At 38.9% G+C, this 21,030-nt stretch overlaps 1 protein-coding gene across 2 annotated transcripts in view; it reads right to left on the bottom strand.

Moving 5' to 3' along the window:
* MGAT5B (alpha-1,6-mannosylglycoprotein 6-beta-N-acetylglucosaminyltransferase B) overlaps positions 1–21,030 on the bottom strand; it is a 177,299-nt gene that overhangs the window by 76,799 nt on the left and 79,470 nt on the right. For both annotated transcript variants that reach the window (XM_044672412.1, XM_044672410.1), the window contains exons 4-8: positions 18,320–18,432; positions 16,537–16,610; positions 10,511–10,681; positions 9,358–9,522; positions 8,385–8,554 (exon numbers count right to left, since the gene is read on the bottom strand). In XM_044672412.1, coding sequence (XP_044528347.1) covers positions 8,385–8,554; positions 9,358–9,522; positions 10,511–10,681; positions 16,537–16,610; positions 18,320–18,432 — 693 coding nt within the window. The remainder of the gene's footprint in view (positions 1–8,384; positions 8,555–9,357; positions 9,523–10,510; positions 10,682–16,536; positions 16,611–18,319; positions 18,433–21,030) is intronic.

Raw genomic sequence — 21,030 nt, forward strand, 5'->3', positions numbered from 1 at the left:
GGGTGGACATGACTGAGGGTGTAGACTCGAAACTACCACACCAATGCAACTACCAACAATTTGGAAATTGGTCTTGTTCAAGGACACATGACAAAACTAGTGGAAACGCGCATCGGCCAAGGGTGGGGGGGCGCGGGGGGGGGTTGAAGGGGAAAGGGGAGCATGAATCATGTAACCATGTTAAAAATGAATATTAATAAATGTTAAAAAAAAATACCACAACATAATGTAAAGAGAAAAAAACACATCCAAGCAAAGGATTTGAACAAAACAAGTCCCATGTCACTGGATTCATTTGAATCTTAGGTAGAACCATACTTAGGTATTCATTAGGATAACATTTTGCCATTTCCCTTTGGATACTTCCTTCCTTTCCAGTCACACTATTTCCCTCCATGTTATGTACCATCCCCACTGACCTGAAGATATTTTAAGCTGTTTTCCATTTAGCAAATAGGGGCTTAGAATAAATCCTTACATAAACTTCAAAAGTCCTTGTCCTTCAAGCTAGCCTCCAACCATACAAATTTGGTTCCACCCCAACCCATTATATTTACTTCCTAAATCTAGGGCTTGGCAACATTTGATAAATCTTTAGAATGACTGGTATGCCCTTAAATACATTTAAAAAAAACCCCTTCCCTTTCGCTTTAGTATAAATTCTAAGACAGAAGAGTGCCAATAGCTAGGCAATTGGGGTTAAGTGACTTGGCCAGGATCATGCAGCTAGGAAGTATATGAGGCCAAATTTGAACCCAAGTCCTTTCAACTCCTAGCCTGGTGTTCTATCTACTGTGCTACCTAGCTGCCCCTTAATCATATTTTAAAACTCTAAAGCTATCTCCTGTGCTAGATTTATTTATTTATTATTATTGTTTTTTTTTAAAACCCTTACCTGTGTATTGGCTCCAAGGCAGAAGAGTGGTAAGAGCTAGGCAATGGGGGTCAAGTGACTTGCCCAGGGTCACATAGCTAGGAAATGTCTAAGGCCAGATTTGAACCTAGGACCTCCTGCCTCTAGGCCTGGCACTCAATCCACTGAGCCACCCAGCTGCCCCCTCCTGTGCTAGATTTAGAATAAAAACACTTGGTTTCAAATCCAGGGTCTGCCACTTCTTCCATGTATGATCTTTGTTATATCACTCTAAGTCTCTGGGTCTTAGTTTCTTCATCTACGAAATTAGAGTTAAACCAAATAGATAATTTTAAAGATCTCTTTTTGCTAAAAAATAATGACTGTGTTTCTATGCTTGTGTTTGTACAATGATTCCATTCTGGCATTCAGTATATGATCATAGATTGACAGGTAGATACTTGCAGCACCACTTTGATTCATACTCTTTTCTACAGAAAGATTCTGTCCTCAACTGAACCAGAAAAATTATAAAATGAGAAAAAACTGAAAGATTTTCCTTGGTGGTTTAGTAATGAGTATCTATACTTCTTCCTTATGGGGTCAGGAGAAACAATCTTTTGGGAGTCAGTTAAGATCCAGCAGGAAAACTGCTGGATTTGGAGTTAAAGTATCTAGTTTTGAATCTAGCCCCTGCCATTTACAGACCAGTATTCTTATCTGAATAATGGGAGGACTGGACTAGATGATTTCCAAGGTACTTTCCTATTCTAAATATTTTGATTTCTTCTTTTTCATCTAGCTTATGATTTCAGTGACATAAACTATAGTCTTAGAGTTGGAACACATAAATGGGGCACTGGGAAACTAAACAGCTTGTCCAAGTTCACATAGCTAGTATATGTTGGAGGAAAGACACAGGTCTTTTTGATTCCAAGGCCAGTCTTCTATTATGTTTCTTATCTTTAAAGTATGAATTAAGTTAATCTTGCTGACTTGCTTATGTTAATGTTTTATTTTTGTTGTTTTGGTTTGCTTTCCTTAAGCTTTTTTTGGGGGGTGGGCGGGGTGGGGAGAATTGCTTTGTAAGATTTGGAAAGGCAGCTAAGTAGTAGTACAGTAGATAGAGGGCCCAGCTTGCAGTTAGGAAGATTCATCTTCCTGAGTTCAAATCTGGCCTCAGATACTTGTTAGCTATGTGACTCTGGGCAAGTGATTTAACTTTGCATTAGTTTCCTCATCTGTAAGATATGCTAGTGAAGGAAATGGAAAACCACTCCATTATCTGTGCCAAGAAAACTCCAAATGGGGTTGGACCCAATTGAAAAATGCCTGAACAACAACAAAGATTTGGAAAACACCTTCTCAAAAAAGTTCTCTGAGAGCAGAACCAGGAGAACACTGTATACAATAACAGAAGTGCATGATGATCAACTGAGAAGGACTAAACTATTATCAGCAAAACAAGGTTCCAAGATTACCTAAGGGATTCCTGACAAAAAAAAAAAAAGTGCTATCCACAGCCAAAGAAGGAAGTGTTAGAGTTTGGTTGCAAATCAAAGTATGCCATTTTTCACTTTATTTCCTTTTTAAAAAAACTATATGTGTGATATATATGTTCTTTCATGATATGACAAATATGGAAATATGTATCACTTGACAACACTAGTATAAACTCAGATTTTTTATAATATCGACTTTTTACTACCTTGGGGAGGTGCGGAAGGGAAAGAATCTTGTGGGAAGACAATAAGAGAAACAGTCTCAAATAGATAAAAATTTGATCCTCCTCTTTTGACCCCTTTTGTGATACACACCCTTTCTTGTTGAAAAGTATTGTGGCCTTATTGAAAAGCTTTAAGCTCTTAGCAAACCAAGAGTCACGAGGTTAACATTCTTCCCCTTTGGTCAGAAATGAAGCCAAGGCTGAAACCTTAGTTTAGCAGGGGCATTTGCCCCTGAGAAAAGCATTCTCAGACTTAGCAAGAGAACTACAAAATCATGCAGATGAAGGTCCAGCCTGGTTCTTATCTTCACCTTGAAGTTTCTGAGTTTCTGTGTGTTGTCTAAATTAACTGCAATGTCTATGGAGCTGTAAAACTCTCTCTGTGCTTGTGAGTGAAAGGGAGTTTGAATTTTCATATATAATAAACTTGTGACTCAATGGCACTTCAGAGAAGCAGCTATGAGTTAACAGTCAAGATCATCTCCTATGTCCCATTACTTCCTTATCAACTAAGCCATCTTTATCAGATTATCAGAGATGATAAATAGATCTCAACAGAATCATAATAGCAAAATGTCAGATAATAATTGCAAACATTGTTTCTAAATGTAATTGAAAAAAATTTTAAATAAAAAAGTTCTCTGAGATTGATATGCTCTTTATAAAATTTTACTAAATCTGAGCTAGATCTCACACTGGCAAATGTACTCATGTGGCATCAGAAGAGAGAAGTCAGGTTTATTTTGGCACAAATCGAATATGAGAGTGAACAACTGAGCTGGTCCTTTTAATTGATGAGTTAAATTAATTAATTATGAGTAGAAACTTGGGGGCTATCTCTCCAGGGGATCACATTCTTCTCAAAACTTCTAATATGCAAAAATATAACAAAAATAGTTATGCTGGAATGAAATTATATTGAAAGGTCCAAGAGTATAGGTGAAAGGAGATTTGGGATCTTTCTTGGAGTTAGTGTGAAGTTTTAGAATTGGGTTGAGGTATTTATCATATATTTACTTGTCTATGTACATATTGTATCTTTTGAATATGAGGTAAAGTCCTTGAGTCCAAGGGATGTTTTGTATTTGTTTTTGTATGTTCAGTGCTTAGTCATGCAAGTGGTAGGTGCATGATAAATGTTTGTTGAATTGAAATGTATTTTCTATTTAAAACAATCCCTTTCTGAAGCTACCATATACAATGATCCCATCTTCATTGACTTAGAGATGATATTTTTACTGAACAATGGACATATTACATGGTTGTGGAAATGATGAGATGTGGATTGGGTGATAATACAATGAGACCAGATTTGGCAGGTGAAATACCTCAGAAATGTATGTGGGCCTGTGCTTTTAACATTTTTTTAAATCAATGATTTGGAAAAAGGCAAAGGTGGCTGCTCATCAGATGTGTGGACAATATTAAGCTAGTATAGAAAGCTAACATACTGGATGACACAGCATCCAAAAGAATCTTTTCAGATAGAACTGGCCTGAATTTAATAATATCATGTCCAAAAGGAACACACTTAAAGCCTTACAGTTGGGTACAAAAATTCACTTTAGTAAGTATAAGATGGTGGGGTGGAGATGATTAGACATTTGTTCTGAAAAAGATCTAGTGATTGGGATTTGGGCGGCTAGATGGTTCAGGGGATTGAGAGTCGGGCCTAGGAGATGGGAGGTCTTGGGTTCAAATCTGAATGCAGATACTTCCTACCCATGTGACCCTTTTGCAAGTAATTTAACCCCATTGTGAAGCCCTTACCATTCAGTATTGATTCTAAGATGGAAGGTAAGGGTTTAAAAAAACATATAGGAGTTTTAATAGATTGAAAGGCCAATCAATTTTAATAGATTGAAAATGAGCCAGCAGTGTGATGATGAAGGCAAAAAAAGTTAATGAATTAAATCTAAAGTTATATTCAGAGGGCCATAGCTTCCAGGATTTGGGAGGAAATAGTCTCTCAGTATCCTGCTCACATTAGACTTTATCTGGAGTAGTGTGTTCAGGTCTGGATTCTATGGTTTGAGAAGAACATTAATATAAAAATATCTAGGAAGGCAACCAGAACAATTAAGGTCCTTGAATCCATGTTATTTGAGTATCATTTAAAGGAACACAATATATTGCGGGGAGAAGAGACTTGAAGGAAAAATGATAATTTTGAGGAGGGGCTAAATTTTCTTTTTTACCCAGAGGGAAGAACCCAGGAGTAAAGGGGAAAAGAGTTGTAAAAAAAGTTGCAAAGAGGAATATTTTCTTTATTTATTTATTTATTTATTTATTTATTTATTTATTTATTTTTATTTTTAACCCTTGTACTTTGGTGTATTGTCTCATAGGTAGAAGATTGGTAAGGGTGGGCAATGGGGGTCAAGTGACCTGCCCAGGGCCACACAGCTGGGAAGTGGCTGAGGCCGGGTTTGAACCTAGGACCTTCTGTCTCTAGGCCTGACTCTCACTCCACTGAGCTACCCAGCTGCCCCAGGAATATTTTCTTGATGTCAGAAAACAACAACAATTTCCTAACAATTAGAGTGGAATGGGCTTTTTAGGGACAGAGGTTTCCTCTAGTTAGATATCTTCAGGCAGAACCTGGATAATCATTATCGGATATGTTATGGTGAAATTCAATTTATGTATAGGTTGGCCTAGATAGGGCATTGAAATCTATTTTAACTCCCAAATTCTATGATTCTGTGATATTATTCCAATTGCATCTTTAAGATATATGAAGAGATTGGCATATTGTTCCTATGTCACATATGGGGTCCAGAGGTTAAATGACTTGTCCAAGTTCAGATAATAATATAATGAAAACTGGGATGCTAGGATTTTGACTCTCAAAACAATATCATCTCCTCCAAATCACAGTGCCCCTGTATTCAGTTGAAATACCTTTTTGAAACCTTAGGTATTGATGTTACAGGTCTACCATGCTGTTATGAGCACTTGGTACAAAATCAATGGTATACAGAGTCTTTGCAACTGAGCAAACAGCTTCCCCTAGGCATGTCTCCCCCATCTTCCAGTTTCTGACTTCTCTTTTTCAGCAGCTTCAAGAGATTCACAAGCATGGGGAAAATTTTCCCTTTCATTATTTACAATAATTTTGTGGCTGTGTTGCATTCATTCCCACAGATACTGTCAATAAATCTCAAGCTTTCTGTTCAGCAGGAGTTGGGAGACATTTCTAATTATAGGAAGCAGTGTTGGGAATGACTTGGGTTCAACTATGTTTCTGTCTCAATGAGCAACCCTGTTCTCTGCCAGGTAATGCATATACACAACTCAGCAGAGAGAAACTTCACACAATAGAAACAGCAGGATTCTATAAAAAGGCTGGTTCTATCTCCTTGCGCTGGTGAAGCCTTTCTCTGACTTCAGCACCACCACTCAAGGACAGCTCCAAAACCTGAGGCCCTTTATTTGTTGTCTAAAAGGAATAGAATTATTATAAATAAATACTATGTAGGGTTGGTCCTAAGCAAAATTGTGAAGTGGATAAAATTTATCTTGAGCAACTTTTCACCTGCTCCTATTTCAGCATTTATTTCTCTCCTTTTCACATCCTCTGTCCCATATTCCCACACTTCTAAGTGGGGATAATAATACCTATAATATACTTAACTGAGAGGGAAGTTGAGAGAATCAAATGAGATAATGCATTTCAAGCTTTTTACAAGTCTTAAAGCAATATAGAATTGTGACTAATTATTATTGTTATCTTTACTCTGTTTTGGGGACCTAGGTCTGTTTTTATGGTGTGCTAATGAGATTAAATCTACCTTGGCCATTCTCAAATCTAATCACCAAAAGTGTAAACAATTCCACTTAATTCACAAGTTGGGAGGTCTGTGACCCACATGTGCAAAAATGGGTGACGAATCAGAATTGATTGACTGCCCCCTAGGCAGTCTTAAGAAAAGCATCTTTGTGATTGGACACATAAACTAAGAGGAAGGCACAGGAAGTGATGAAAGAAATGGCTTGGATAAATTAAGAGAACTTCTGGGGCTTGGCTCTTTTGGCTCTTTTTGTTGTTCATGTCTTGGACCTGAAGGATTGCTTCTTGTTTGCGACTTGGACCTGTTGAGACTGTTCTTAAATCTCTTCCTTAGAACTACACGTTGTGAGTGAAGAAGGCTAACTACCTTAGCCTCCTGGAGACTCTCTTGATTGGGAGAAGCCCTCTTGATTAAACCCCTTGTTAATTGACTTTTAGGCTCTCTGGCTGGGCCTCTAGAGCCCTGCTGGAGTAAAGCCCAGACTTGAATACAAATCTAGTTTGTTAAGTTAGATCTCTTACTCTACCCTCTTCTCATTTCTCTACTTCCACTCTCTCCTATATTTTGTAAATAAATTACTAAAATCATTTTAGGAATTGGTATTTATTTAGTTCCTTGGCGACCACACCTTTAAATATTAATAACCAACCAAAACCTCTTTTCCCTTTTACAGTGGGTAGAAATGGGACTTGAAGGTGTGGTATAATGGAAGAAGTACTACATTTGGAGATAAAGGACAGGAATTCAAAGACTAGTTTTACTACTAATGTGACCTTGCATACACTGGTCTCTGAAATTGAGTTCCTGTATCTATTAAGTGAAGGGGTTGGACCAGATTACTTCCAATGTCCGTTCTAGTTCTTTGAGTGTTTTGAAAGGGGGAAAGGGAGGACATCTTTCATGAATTCATTTAAAACTGATAATCCTTCAGGATACACCATAGGGAGTCAGAATTCATCTATAATAGATTAGCTGGAAAGCTTATTGAAAAGAGGCAACAAAAGCCTGAAATAATATATTTAATTCATTTGCCAATGATTTGTGATTTTTTGTGTTTTGCATATCTGAGTGGGCCCTTGGGAAAATACAAATGGAGAACAAATTTGAGAGAGGAATGAAACCATAGAACAGAAATCTCTCTAAACATTATTCTTTCTTCCTTTCCAGTACTCCTTTATTTACTCTTAAATGACTAGCCCAAAGCAGTAACCTCCAATTCCCCACCCTTCTGCCTCCATCTTCTCTTATCTATAATACCCAGGACATGGATGAGGAAATGCTAGTTGACATGTCTGATCTCAGGTTCAACTGACTCATGATGGTCCAAGAAGAATCCCACTATGAGAAATCCTGAAGAATTCTTTGGAGATGCATCCATTCCCGTCAGGATCAGGAAAGCTGACCTATACAATTCAGTCCAATTCTGTCTAATATTAGCCAGATATTAAACACAAATAATTGAACTTCACTGCCTTAAAACTAAGAACTTGATTGGGAAGGAAATTCCCTTTAAATAACAGGGTAACATAACAACATGACATCAGTGCATTTCAAAATTTCAAACATGCCAGTTCTGAGGAAGAATGATGTGGACATGCACAATAGGACATTTTAGTCTGAGAAATTTAATCAGAACACCAGGAATTCTTCATAAAGGTCACAGATCTTACTATCTTTGGCTTGACTGAACACTATAGAGTTCATGTTCTCTAATTCGGGTTGCTGAACAACTGAACTCCAAGGGAAATCAGGGATTCTTTACCTCTACTTTTTAAAAATCCTTACTTTCTGTTCTAGAATTAATATTGTGTATTGGTCCTATGGCAGAAGAGTGATAAGGGCTAGTCAATTGGGAGTTAAGTGACTTGCCCAGAGTCACTCAGCTAAGAGGTATCTGAAGCCAGAGTTGAACCCACGACCTCCCATTCTCTAGGCCTGGTTCTCTAACCATTGAGTCACCTAGCTGCCCCTTTAACTTCTACTTTTGCAACAGATTATTTCACACACTCACCTCTGCAATTCTTTCAAGGACACAGTGATCTTCAGGTTATGCCCCAGGACAAAGAGGACAGCTAGGATGTCTGCCCACTGTACCATCTCACCCAAGGGCCCCCCTTTTAGTACCCTTGGGCTGAACACATCCCCAGATTCCTCTGTCAGGAAACCAATATGGATAAGAATCTGAAGCCAAGAGAGAGGAGAGTAAGTCAGTATAAAGAAAAGGAATCAAAGTTTTACCTAGATTTACCCTATCTCAGGGGGTCTGGAGAAGGTGATAAGTACCAAATGCCATTTCTAAACTAGAAGTGGTTTCTTATGTGGCAGTAAAGCAGATAGGTGCCAAGACGTAGATGGGGAAGCATTCTGAGCAGGGTAGAACAAGCTATCCAGAGTAAGCCAAATAAATTTCCCAAATGCCAGACCATTGCTGTTCCTATCACTAATTGTAGAAAGATACAGAGTACAGGCTGTCCTACTGCCTGTTCTACTTTTCTCCTAGGCTTTAGAAGGTACCTGTTCTAGTTCATGCATCATCTTATCCCCTTGACTTTGGTTCAAATTTCAATACAATTTCATTTAACAAGTGCTTGCCTATACCTGATATTTAAGAGATCCATACTTAGATAGGCATCTGGGATCTGTAGTAATAATCCTTCATATTGCTTTGTTGTGAGAGGAAAACTCTTGTTCATGAGGATAATAATAATAAAACAATAACAGCAATAGCCCAGGCTATGTAAGAATCACAATAGAAATTCAGCCTAAGCTTAGGGGCTCTGAGATGGATCTTTAAGGGTATATAAAGAATGTAGCAAATAAGAACTTTCCCTTAAGCTTGGGGATTCAGAGTGAGGTAAGAAAGAAGTGGTCAGTGTTACTTGTTGGTGGCACTAAAGTCAAGTGTATAGAGCAAGAGCACAGTTCTATACCAGGCTGATGGATGTACTGGCATAGCCCCAGGGGCAAGAGTCTTCCCCATCTACCTGCTTCTGGTCTCTCCTGGATCCCTTTAGCTTTGCTTCTAAGCGCCGTGCTGCCAGAACCCAGTGAGCTTCCAACTGTTTGATCCTCTTCTTCATGAAGATCAGTGACTCCTTCCCACTTCCAATCAGCTCCAAGAGGTGGGAGAGGTTGCTCCTAAAAGCTGCCTAAAGGGGATGCAATGGAGGACACTGATGCTTAGTAAAGGGGAAGTAATGAAGGACAATGATGCTTATTAGGGATGACCAGTTGTACTCAGCAGGTTTTAGGGAGGGTATATCTATTAATCTCTCGGCACTCAAACATATATCAGGACACCATGACCTACTCAATGTGGGCATCTTGTTACCTGTCCACCTACTACATATGTGCCCATCTCCCCTTTCTGGCCTCTTGCATTTGCTCTGGAAATAATAAATCAACACTACCATTGCAAATGGAAATGATGTGATAATCTTTTGCGGCTTCATTCACAATACATGTAATGGTCTATACCAAAATTCCTTTAATTGGCCATAATGCTTATATTAGAAGTTCCATGAGGGTAGAGATAGTTTCATTTCTGTATTTGTGTATTTAGGCTCTACAGTGCTTAATAAACATTTATTAATTGACCATCAGGGCCCAGGTTCCTATAGGATTTCTCCATCCCTGCTTAAAGAGACTCCTTTAGAACCACAGTCACTACTCCTCCTCAAGACTTAATAGGAGGCTAGATTCTGGAACAGTAATAGTAGGGCAAAAGACCAACTCATATTAAGGATCTTTTCCTTTCAGAACTAGTCTCAAGTGATTCCCAGAACTTAGCTGGGGAATTGGATCATATACTTTATGATACTATATGCTATACTCAATGAATCTGGGTCCACTATAGAATGGGCTTCTGGGGTCCCTTTCTTGAAACCTACCTATGAGTAATTTAAATCTCCCTTACATCTTGGGAACCTCTTGACTAGAGGTAGGAGAGGAGGTGGATATGGACAGTTGAAATGGGAGGGACCTGAACTTTCCCAAATCCTACTCTAAAGGCCACACCTCATAGATTCATCAGGCCCCAGAGTCTAAAAGGCTTTCTGCCAGGATATGTATGGGAACAAGTAAATGGTGTTCCATTGATCCTTCTACCTGGATAATTCTGCCATGCAAAATCCTTACCTGGACTTTAGGGAGGAGCTTAGGGGGAGGTAACACTGCTGTTTGATTTCTCCAAGGCATTGGGGGACAGAACCACTCAACTTCACTGAGGTAGATTAGGAAGGAGCACTCAGTGCCATCCACACCAAAGAAGGCGTAACAGGGATCAGAGGTCCAACGAGCATGCATCCACTGCAGAAAGGAATGGAGCTCAGAGTCAAGAGAATAAGCTTTAACTCCTTCCCTCCCAATACCAACCCAATCATCCACAGGAGAATCACTTGACTTCATTATGATGGAGACCATCAGGAGACCTTGTGGTAATTGATTATAACCTGAATTCACCCTTCAGTAACAAAGATGAATAAGCAAAGAGCAAGGTAGAAGTGGGGAAAACAAAAATATGAGGGCAATTCTAGTACTTTACTTATGCTACCTCCTAATAAAAGAATACTGATAGAGGCATGGAGGGGTAGAATAGGGGCATAGAGGAATAACACTTAAACTAAGTAGCATGGTATCACTAGCTCTGAATTCAGAGATCCTGGGTTAAAATCCTGGCTACTATATGTATATGTTCTTGGGCAAGTCATCTTATCTCTATAGGTCTCAATTTTCTTTTCAAAATGAGAGGATTGGCTTTCTAAGGTCTCTTCCAGTCCTAAATCTATGATCCCCTGGCAGAGTTCCAAAGTGTAGACAAGTGGGGAAAAATAACTAGTATTTTTAAAATACTTCACATATATTTTCTCATTTGATCCTCTCAACAAACTCTGGAGGTAGGTCGTGACTTGTCAGGGAAGAAAACTGAGTATCTGAGACATTAAGTGATGTTCTCATGGTCAAAAAGCAAATAAGTGTCAGAAGCAGGATTAAACACAGATTTCTCCTGATTATAAATGTGACATTCTCTCCTACCATTACCACACTGCCTCCTGAGAATGGAACTACTCACTGCAAGGATGACACTCTATAGATATTACATACTTAATATTATATACATAATGGGGTAGCCATTTTTCACATCTCATTTCAGTCACAACATAACTGAATGAATAAACCCCAGGTTGTCAGAAAGGACAGATTGAAGTGAGAGGAGAAGGGAAAAGGCAATGGTAAGAGGAGGAAAGAACTGGGGAACTAGAATATTACCCTCTTAGGGCAATCCTGAGAGTAACTTGTCTGGGACCACTGTTTGCAAAGGAGCTTGAGACTCCTCTTATTGAATAGTTCCACTAAGGAGCAGTAGATCATGGGGAAACTTCTCCTTTTTGTTGGAAATTTTGTATACAATTTTAATTTCATCTTTAAATAATCATATTCCATAAGAATTTAATGGGAAAAATTTGACTCCTCTGAGAGTACCTGACTAATAGATCAATAAAAAGAAACGAGGGAAGTAGAAATGTGAAAATAATCAATCAGTGAAGTCAAGGAATTCAGGTCAACAAATTCTAAAAACAAAAAATACCTACTATATGCAAGGCACTATGTTAGGCATGGGAATATAAAGACAAAAAAAAATTTCTTCCCTCAGGAAGCTTACAATTTGGGACAGGCAAGTGGCTTAGTGGTTAGAAAATCAGGCCTGGAGTTGAGAGGACCTGGGTTTAAGTCTAGCCTCAGACACTTCTTGGCTATGTAACCTTGGACAAGTCATTTAACCCTAATTACTTAGCCTTTACAGCTCTTCTGCCTTGGAACTGATATTTAGTATGGGTTCTAAAGGGTTTTAAAGTAAGGGTTTTAAAGAAAAAAAGTTCTATAAGAGACATATAACAGGTACAGAAGTAAATAAATTCAAGGCCTATAAAAAGCAATTTGAAAAGAGGGTATTAGTAACAGGAGAGGTAGTTAGGTTGTATAAGGGATACTGGGTCTGAAGTCAGGAAGACTCATTTTCCTGAGTTCAAATCTGGCCTTAGACATTTATCATCTATATGACCTTGGGTGAATCATTTAACCCTGTTTGTCTTAGGTTCCTTACATATAAAATGAGCTGGAGAAGGAAATGGCAAACCACTTCAGTATCTTTGCCAAGAAAACTCCAAAGGAGGTCACAAAGAACTGGACATGACTGAACAACAAATGATAGGTGATCAGAAAAGGCCTCATGAAGGAAGTGGCAGCTGAACTGATTTGAAAGAAGCTTGGAATTCCAGGAGGTAGAAATGAAAAGGGAGCATAATTCAATGGTAATCATTTCTGTTCTGTTAATGAGCTAAGAGCTAAAGACATTTACTTTAGGAAACTGGAATTTAATGGGTTCTCAAAAGGGACTCAAAAGACTCTGAAACATGAAAATAAGGGCAATCTGTTTCTAGCAGTCAAAGAAAGTTAATTCCATGCGGAAAAGCTTCAGTGACAGATGGCCACCAAAGGACAATACAAGATGCAAGCTTAGAATAGGCGAAGAAGGCAAGATTCGCTGAAGAGTAACCTTAACAATCACACAATGAATATTCTAGAGAAGACTAAAAAAAATCCACTATTCTCATTCAATCACATTATATTCTAGCCAAATTTACTATGAGCTATTCTTCTATCTTCTTTTGTTTTCTCTACATATGTGCAGTCTGTACTGTAGAACACTTTCTACTATTTTTTTTTTCATTATTTTCCTTCAAGGCTAAGATTGGTTACCTCCATTAACCCTTTCCTGACTTCTAGAGCTGAAAACAATCTCTCTCTTCTCAATTATTCTGTGGGGGTATAGGATTTTTTTTTTAAACTCTTCCTTTGCTCCTACTACCTTGCACCATTCTTATTTGAGTTTATGTGATAGCCTGTCACCATTCCGTTTCCATCCCATTTTTGAGGGCAAGGACTGTGTTATTTTTCTTCCTTGCACCTAACAAAATGCTTTGTACGTAGGCCTTTAATGTTTGTTGAATTAAATGGAATTTTTTTTTCAAAAGTTAACAATGGGGTTTCCAGGCAAGAAAGCATAAAAATGTTCAAGATAACGGAGTTGGAAGGTCACTATAGAATGGCCTAAATTCCATTGGAAGACCAGATTGAAAAATGCCAATGTCTGGGGCAGCAAGGTGGCTCAGTGCATAGAGAACCATGTCTAGAGATGGAAGTCTTGAGTTCAAATATGACTTCAGACACTTCCTAATTATGTGACTCTGGGCAAGTTCATTTAACCCCCATTGCCTAACCATTCCTTCTTTTCTGCCTTAGAATAGATACTTGGTATTAATTCTAAAATTGAACTTGAGTTAAAAAAAAAAAAGCCAACGTCTAGGGGATAAGGAACAGAACAGGATCTGGGAGGGCCAAAGGTAGCTACAAAATGGAGGTGAAGTAGAGGCCAAAACCAAGGAGAAAATCTGAAGGCCCCTAGCTAAAAAGAAAACCAACAGGTAGGATCTTAGAGAGACTGAAGATTTTACTACATTTAGATGTGGTATCAGTCAAAACCTAATTTGGGCTAAGAATAAAGTATCTTTCCTTAGTACCTACACTAGAACAAGTCTAAATTGTATCCCCTGTAACTTCCTTAGATGATTATTTGTTATTTTTTGACTATGTTTATTTTGCCATAGTTCCTTAGTAAAATGTCCATTAAAATTTTTTGAGGCATTTGTGAATTTATCACAAGAAAGTAATTTTTCTTAATAATGGTGGTGGTTGTGATACAATCTGATTTACTTCTAGTAGCCAGATGTTGAGGTTTACAGTGGTTGACCAGCTCCAGAACCCATTGAGAGTTGATATGGCTGGAGAGGTGAGTGCCAAAGAAAAGCCGCATTGGTCCAAGTGTGGGTAATGCGCATCAGCATGACACAATGTTCCAGATAAAACCCAACAGAGGGAATTGATATTTGAGCTGTCCCTGCTTCTTCTATGTACCTCTGATTTTGCATCTATAAACCAAGTGTGCTGAGGTCCAAAATATGATGTACGTCTGTGTGTGAGGTGGGGAAGGGATAAGGGAGGGAGGGAGGGGGGAAAAGAGAGATAGAGAGAAAGAGAGAGAAAAAGAGAGAGAGAGAGACAGAGAGAGAGTGAGAGACAGAGAGAGAGCACAGAAGCTTCAATGAGGGACATTTTAAAATTACTTTTTTAAAATGTATATATTTTTCATGCCAGAAAATTCCATTCCCATGGGCACCTAGGTATCATTTTGTGACAAGTCTAGTTGTATATGAAGGCACAAAGCCTTCTTTGGACAGTAACACTCAAGGGGAGCAATTTTCAAACTTTGCCTTAGGCATACAAATATCTTCTCCTAGCATTGCCTGAGAAGGGGGATAGTGTGGGGGTAGAGGAGTAGGAATGGAGTTCACTCAATTAACCAGAGCAGCAGTATTATCAAAATGTCAGAACCAGAAGGGGCATTAAGGATCATCTAGCCTAACTTCTTCACTTTACAAATAAGGAAAGTAAGACCCAAAGAGGTTAAGCAAGTAGCCCAAGGTCATGAAATTAATCGGTGGTAGAATCAGGACTTGAATAATAATAGCAATAACTGACATTTATTCAGTAATCTTTCATACCAACCCTATGATTTAGGTACTACTATAGTTCTTAATATCCCCATTTAACAGATGTGGAAACCGAGATGGAGTTTTTTAAAAAGAGAGGGGCAGCTAGGTGGTTCAGTGTCAGGCCCAGAGTCAGGAGGATTAGGGTGCAAGTCTGGCTTCAGATAGTTCCTAGCTGTGTGACCTTGGGCAATGCATTTAATCCCATTTGCCTAGCCCTTGCCCTTCAGTTTCTACTAAAACAGAAAGTAAGGTTTAAAAACAAAAAAGAAAAAGAAACTAAGGTAGAGAGATTAAATGGCTTGTGTGAAGTCATAAGGCTAGTGTTTAAAGTAGAAAGAAGGGGAGCAGCTGGGTAGCTCAGTAAATTGAGAGCCAGGCCTAGAGATGGGAGGTCCTAGGTTCAAATCTGGCCTTAGACACTTCCTAGCTGTGTGACCCTGGGCAAGTCACTTGACCCCCCCATTGCCTACCCTTACCACTCTTCTGCCTTGGAGCCAATACACAGTTTAAAAAAAATAAAGTAGAAAGAAGTAAGAATCTGTATTTTCTTGATATTAAGTGCATTTACTATACCATTCTGCAATGATTTCCAGAGGAGGAAGGGCCCCTTGTGAGACAATGTACCTGCAGAGGCAGCTGGCTTATGATCCCTTTCACTGAATTATTAGGAATAATTCATGAGCACTGACATCTGCAACCTCTACCAAACCTTTCTCATGTCTTTTCCCCACCACAGTATTGTGGTATGTTGGAAAGAGCTCTAGATTGGGAGTAAAGAATCAAAATATTGACTTAATTTATTCCTCATATGACTGGGAAAAATCACTTCATCATTCTGGATCTCAGCTTCCTTACTAAATGAGAGGGTTATACTCTAATGTTTCTTTGGGTTTCAGATCTAGGATTATTTGTGGTCTTTCTCTCAACCCCCTACTATCATCACTTTGGACCAACCCTCTGTAAAAAGGTTAGGTGGGCTACTCTATTTTTTTGTTTTAATCCTTACCTTCTGCCCTAGAATCAATGTATTAGTATGTATTAGTTTCAAGGCAGAAGAGTGATAAGGGCTAGACAATGAGGGTTAAGTGACTTGCCCAGGGTCACAGAGCTAGGAAGCCTTTGAGGTCAGCTTTGAGCCCAAGTTCTCTCAACTCCCAACTCTTTTGAAGATAGGATTTGTCCTTCTTGCATCAGTATTTAGCATTTTCTGCAATATCACTTATTTCTACTACAAGTTCCAATATCATTTTGTTTCTTAAGTAACTTTGACTGAAGGATCAATCATGTTCTTTCCCTCCCCACAGAATACTCTCCTTAGAGCAGTGATGGGCAAACTATGGCCTGGCCCCGCAGGCCAGATGTGGCCCCCTGAAATGTTCTATTAGGTCATATTATTCCTAATCTGACGAATACAATGAGTAGGATACAATACAATGAAACTTCAAAAGAGTTGCCTTAGAAACAGACTGACAGATGAGCATTTCCTTTCCTTTAGCCCCCTCTTTAAAAAGTTTGCCCATCACTGCCTTAGAGCATTTGATGTTTACTTACCTCTACCTTTCCAGAGCAGTCTGGATATTTAGGGTCACTGGGCACCTCACATTGATCTCGCTGGCCTTCGGACACTGAGAAAGGAGGGTCAGGCAGATAATTCAGAAAGATAAAGAGGAATACAAAGAGGGGAATAAGTCTATCTATTCTAGAGGGTGTTTTGAGGAAGATTACTAAATTATTATTTAGGAGACTTAGCAGGCAGGGCTGAAGGATTCTAAATGGAATGGGGAAGCAGGAAGTGTTTTCTCTCTCTGAGATGGACTCCATGGTGGTTGGGGACAAGTTGTAACTGACTCCTGGGAGACCTCAGAGGAAGTAGAGTTTGTACCCTGATTTCCTGATATCAAGAAGGAGGATTTTGCCTGTGGGAGGTTAGGTAGAGACTATAAAATCTAACCTGAGTTGCTGGTCAGCTCAGGTTGGTTTAGCTCCCTGGCTTACCCAACTGAAGGACGCCTGGCTGAAGACCTGGGAAAGCTGTGCCATCGCTGGAGTGTGTCAGGACTCTGCTGTGAGATACCCACTTCAGTCCTGCTATTCTTTGGGCCCTGTCTTGCTTTGGTTCTCAGTTCAGTGTAAATAAGTCCCTCTCCTGACCCTGCGGTTTGCCCATAGACTGGAAGAATAGAAACCCCTTCTCCCTTCTTTAGACTATAGTTTCCTTAAATAAAACTTATTAATAAGTCCTCTTGTCATTTACTTGCTGGTTTCACAGACTCCCTGTTCAGGTGGAGCAGGGTGACATTTAAAGCCTAGCTGTCATTTTTGTCAACTGTCATTTCCAAACAGCTAAACCCAGCTTGCCTAACTTGTTTGGTCCCAAACTATTGTCCATTCCTGTCTCCTACTCACCCTTCTGAACCCAGATAAATATTTAAGTTAACTTCCCCTGGGTTTTCCCATAAGAAGGGTGAAGGGCAGATATATTTTCCAGCTCTCAACTTCTCAAAAAAGAATTTCAAACATGTAAACTCTGTCTATGTTCAAGGGAGCGGGCCACCATTTTCATGATTCTCATCTCTAGAATATGCAGATGGCAATCCTTATAAGTATTTATCCTCTCCCATCCTATCTCCTGTTTCCTTCCTTAGGAACTGGATTTCACTCCTGCAAATAATTGGACAAGCAGGATGGACATTGATTAGGCATACTCATCCATTTATTAGTGAAAGTGGGACAGACTTGGGCACTGTTGGCAGACCAAACTTCATCTCATTATCATACTGGGGGACTGAGTGAGTATTGCCTAGAGAAAGCTTGAGGTTTTTTCTCCCCTTCCACCTCCCCTACAGGCACCTTTTATCTAACCCTCTCAAAATCTAAGTCTAAGCCTCTCAGATAAAGTTATAGGATCACAATTCATCTCTTCTAAGTGATCTTGTTTAGCAAATATAGAAAACAAGAATATGGTGTGAATTAGTAAAAAGTCACTTCCCCTCTCCTTCCCATTTGTAGCTCATCCAAGTTTAAAACTTATCTTTCTGATAGGGTTAGGAGGTGAAGGGAATAGGACAGGTTGCTCTGCTAAACCTTGAATCTGGTGAGATCATACTTCTTGGATCAACTGTCACCAATTCCCTGAAGCCCAACCTTTCAAAAGTCCCACCTTTGGCCATTCAGTTCAATAACCTGACCTTAGGGGAATCTGCTCAGCCTGTGAGGCAGAACCTGCCACCACACTTTCTGGAGTCAGGCTACACAGAAAACACTTAGAGATAGAAAAGACTGCATTAAGAGAATGACAAATATCCCCTTCCCAGAGACTGGTAGCAAGGCTCACCCTTGTTGTGCAGGACACTGTTGCGCAGGATTTGATCCACCTTCACAGCAATATCAGAGACATTCTGGGCAATGGCTTGGATCTTTTCCATCAGCTTGGTACCTGGTGGGAACCTGAGCAAGGAAGAAAGTGTGAACTATAAGCCTGGGGAGAACCCATTTGTACCTTTTCAGGACATCATTTCCCAAGCAGATTTCTTTATAAGCCATGGACCCTAGGAGGCAAACAAAGGATCCGAACCCTGGCCTATATATATCCTCAAAATAAGGGCTATTAAACTCAGTTTTGGAAAAATGGAACGACAATTAGAACAATAAGAATATGTTGCTTTAAAATTTTCAAAGTGCTTTATGCATTTATCTCATATGAAAGTAATAACTATAATAACTTTGAGGTAGGTATTATAGAAATCAATATGCCCATTTTATAGATGAGAAAATGGGCACTCATAGAGGCTAAAATAATTGCTCAGGTGACACAATGTCAGAGGCAAGATTTTAAGCCAAGTTTTCCTTTAATCCAAATTTAGCCCTTTTGTTGTTCAGTCATTTCAGTCACATTTGACTCCTCATGAATCCATTTGGGGTCTTGGCAAAGAAAATGGAGAGGTTTGCCATTTTCTTCTTCTTATTTGCAAATGAGGAAACTGAGGCAAATACAGTTAAGTAACTTGCCCAGGGTCACATAGATATTAAGTGTGTGAGGACAGATATGAATTCAGGAAGAAGAGTCTTCCTTTCTCCAGGCCTGGCATTTTATACCCTGTATTGCCTAGCTTCCCCATTTTAGCACTTTATTCCCCCTCTAGTAACCCAAATAATACTACAGCTATAAAGCATTTGTGTAGAAATAAATGTTTGGGTGCATTTTTTTTAACCTTAACTTTCTGTCTTAGAATCAATACTATGAAATGGTTCTAAAGTAGAAGAGTGGTAAGGGGTAAGCAATGGAGGTTAAATGATTCACCCAGGGTCACATAGTTAGGAAGTATCTGAGGTCAAATTTGAACCTCCAGTTTCCAGTCCTGGCTTTCTATCCACTGAGCCACCTAGCTTCTCCCTCAGAAATATTTCAAAAACAATTTTTATTGATTTTATTTCATCACTTTCCTTTTCTAATATAGTCCTAACTTCCCCCCCAACTTAGAGCTAGCCCTTATAAACAAAGAATTTTTAAAAGCAGTTTAGCAAAACTAATCGACATACCAAGTAAGTCCTATAATATATACATTATTCCATATCCATAGTCTTCCACCTCTTGCAAAGAATATAAAAATATATTTTTATCTCTTTTTTGCAATCATACTTAGTCATTATAATTACAGTGCTTAATTTCAAATTTTTGTTATTTTTTCCTCCATTTACATTGTTTTGATTATGGTATATATCATTTTCCTGGGTCTGCTTACTTCATGAATTTCATACATTCTTTCCATACCACCCTGTATTCATATTTATTGTTTCTTATGAATTAGTACTAATTCTAAATATTCTATCACATTCATAGGCCAAAATTTGGTTAGTCATTCTTTAATTGATGGCCATCTACTTTCTTTCCATTTCCTTGCTACTACAAAAAAATGCTGGTAAATATTTAACTATATAACAACAACAAAATAACATTTATGTAGTGTTTTAAAGTTTTCAAAACATTCTATAGACATCATCTCATTTAATTTTTATAGCAACCCTGGGAAGTAGGTGAGATGATTGTTCCTAGTTAATGGATGAAGAAAGTGAGAATGAGAGAGGCTAAGCAACTTGTTAAGGATCAATAGTTCATAATTGCCTAAGGAGAAATTTGAACTTAGGCCTTCTTAACTCAAGTCTACATCTATACCACAATATATATAAATCCATTAAACCCTTCCTTTGTCTTTGACTTCAGTGTAGTATATGTCTAGCAGAAGATCTCTGGGTCAGAGAGAATGAACATTTTATTCCCTTTCTAGTGTAGTGGGGAATCTCTCATGAGAGTGTGCATGAGGATGGGCCTGTACCCTGGCCCACACATGCTCTGGCCCCTTATTAAAGAGCATGCATGTCTAGAAGATTCTGGTTGTTTCCTTGGTGGGGAGTGGTGGGGAATGTTATGTCAAAGGTGATTTAATGACTGAGCAAAGAAGAGCAACTTACTTTCTGAGTTGTAAAAAGTAAAGAAGGAGAAATGGCTCCTGGCCTCTCTTTTTTGCAGGCTTCTCTTTATTGGCACCCAGTCAATGTTTGCTTTAACATGGACTTTCATTGAAGGGGAAGAGGGAATTGTTCTTTACTCCTGTCCCCTAGAAGTAGCCATGATAGCTTTGAGCACATGTTAGTGAGAACATGTATTTGCCTAGGTGAGCCTGAGATGGGATCTCAAGTCTCCAGGAGCCTCTTCTACTTTGTGTTTCTTTCTCTAACCACAGGTAACTTAAGAGTCTTGTGAGATCGACAGTTCCAGTCCTGACAGCCACCTTGTGAGTATGAGAGGTCAAGAGTTTCTGGGTGTCCTTTGGCTGTGGAGGTTGAACAATGCAATTGTGCTTCTTTTTGGTGGAGAAGATGACCACCAACAGAATCATCCCAGAAACTGAAAACCTAGCCATGACCTAGCTAGCCAGCTCAAAATGCTATTTGGAGAGTTCAGACTGACATGTAAGTGAAGTCTGTTTATCAGTCTCTGAAAGTCTTCTAGGGGCATTTTTTTATCTCTGAGAAAAGTATAAAAGA

This window comes from Gracilinanus agilis, chromosome 4 (assembly GCF_016433145.1).
Source record: "Gracilinanus agilis isolate LMUSP501 chromosome 4, AgileGrace, whole genome shotgun sequence".
Lineage (NCBI taxonomy): Eukaryota > Metazoa > Chordata > Mammalia > Didelphimorphia > Didelphidae > Gracilinanus > Gracilinanus agilis.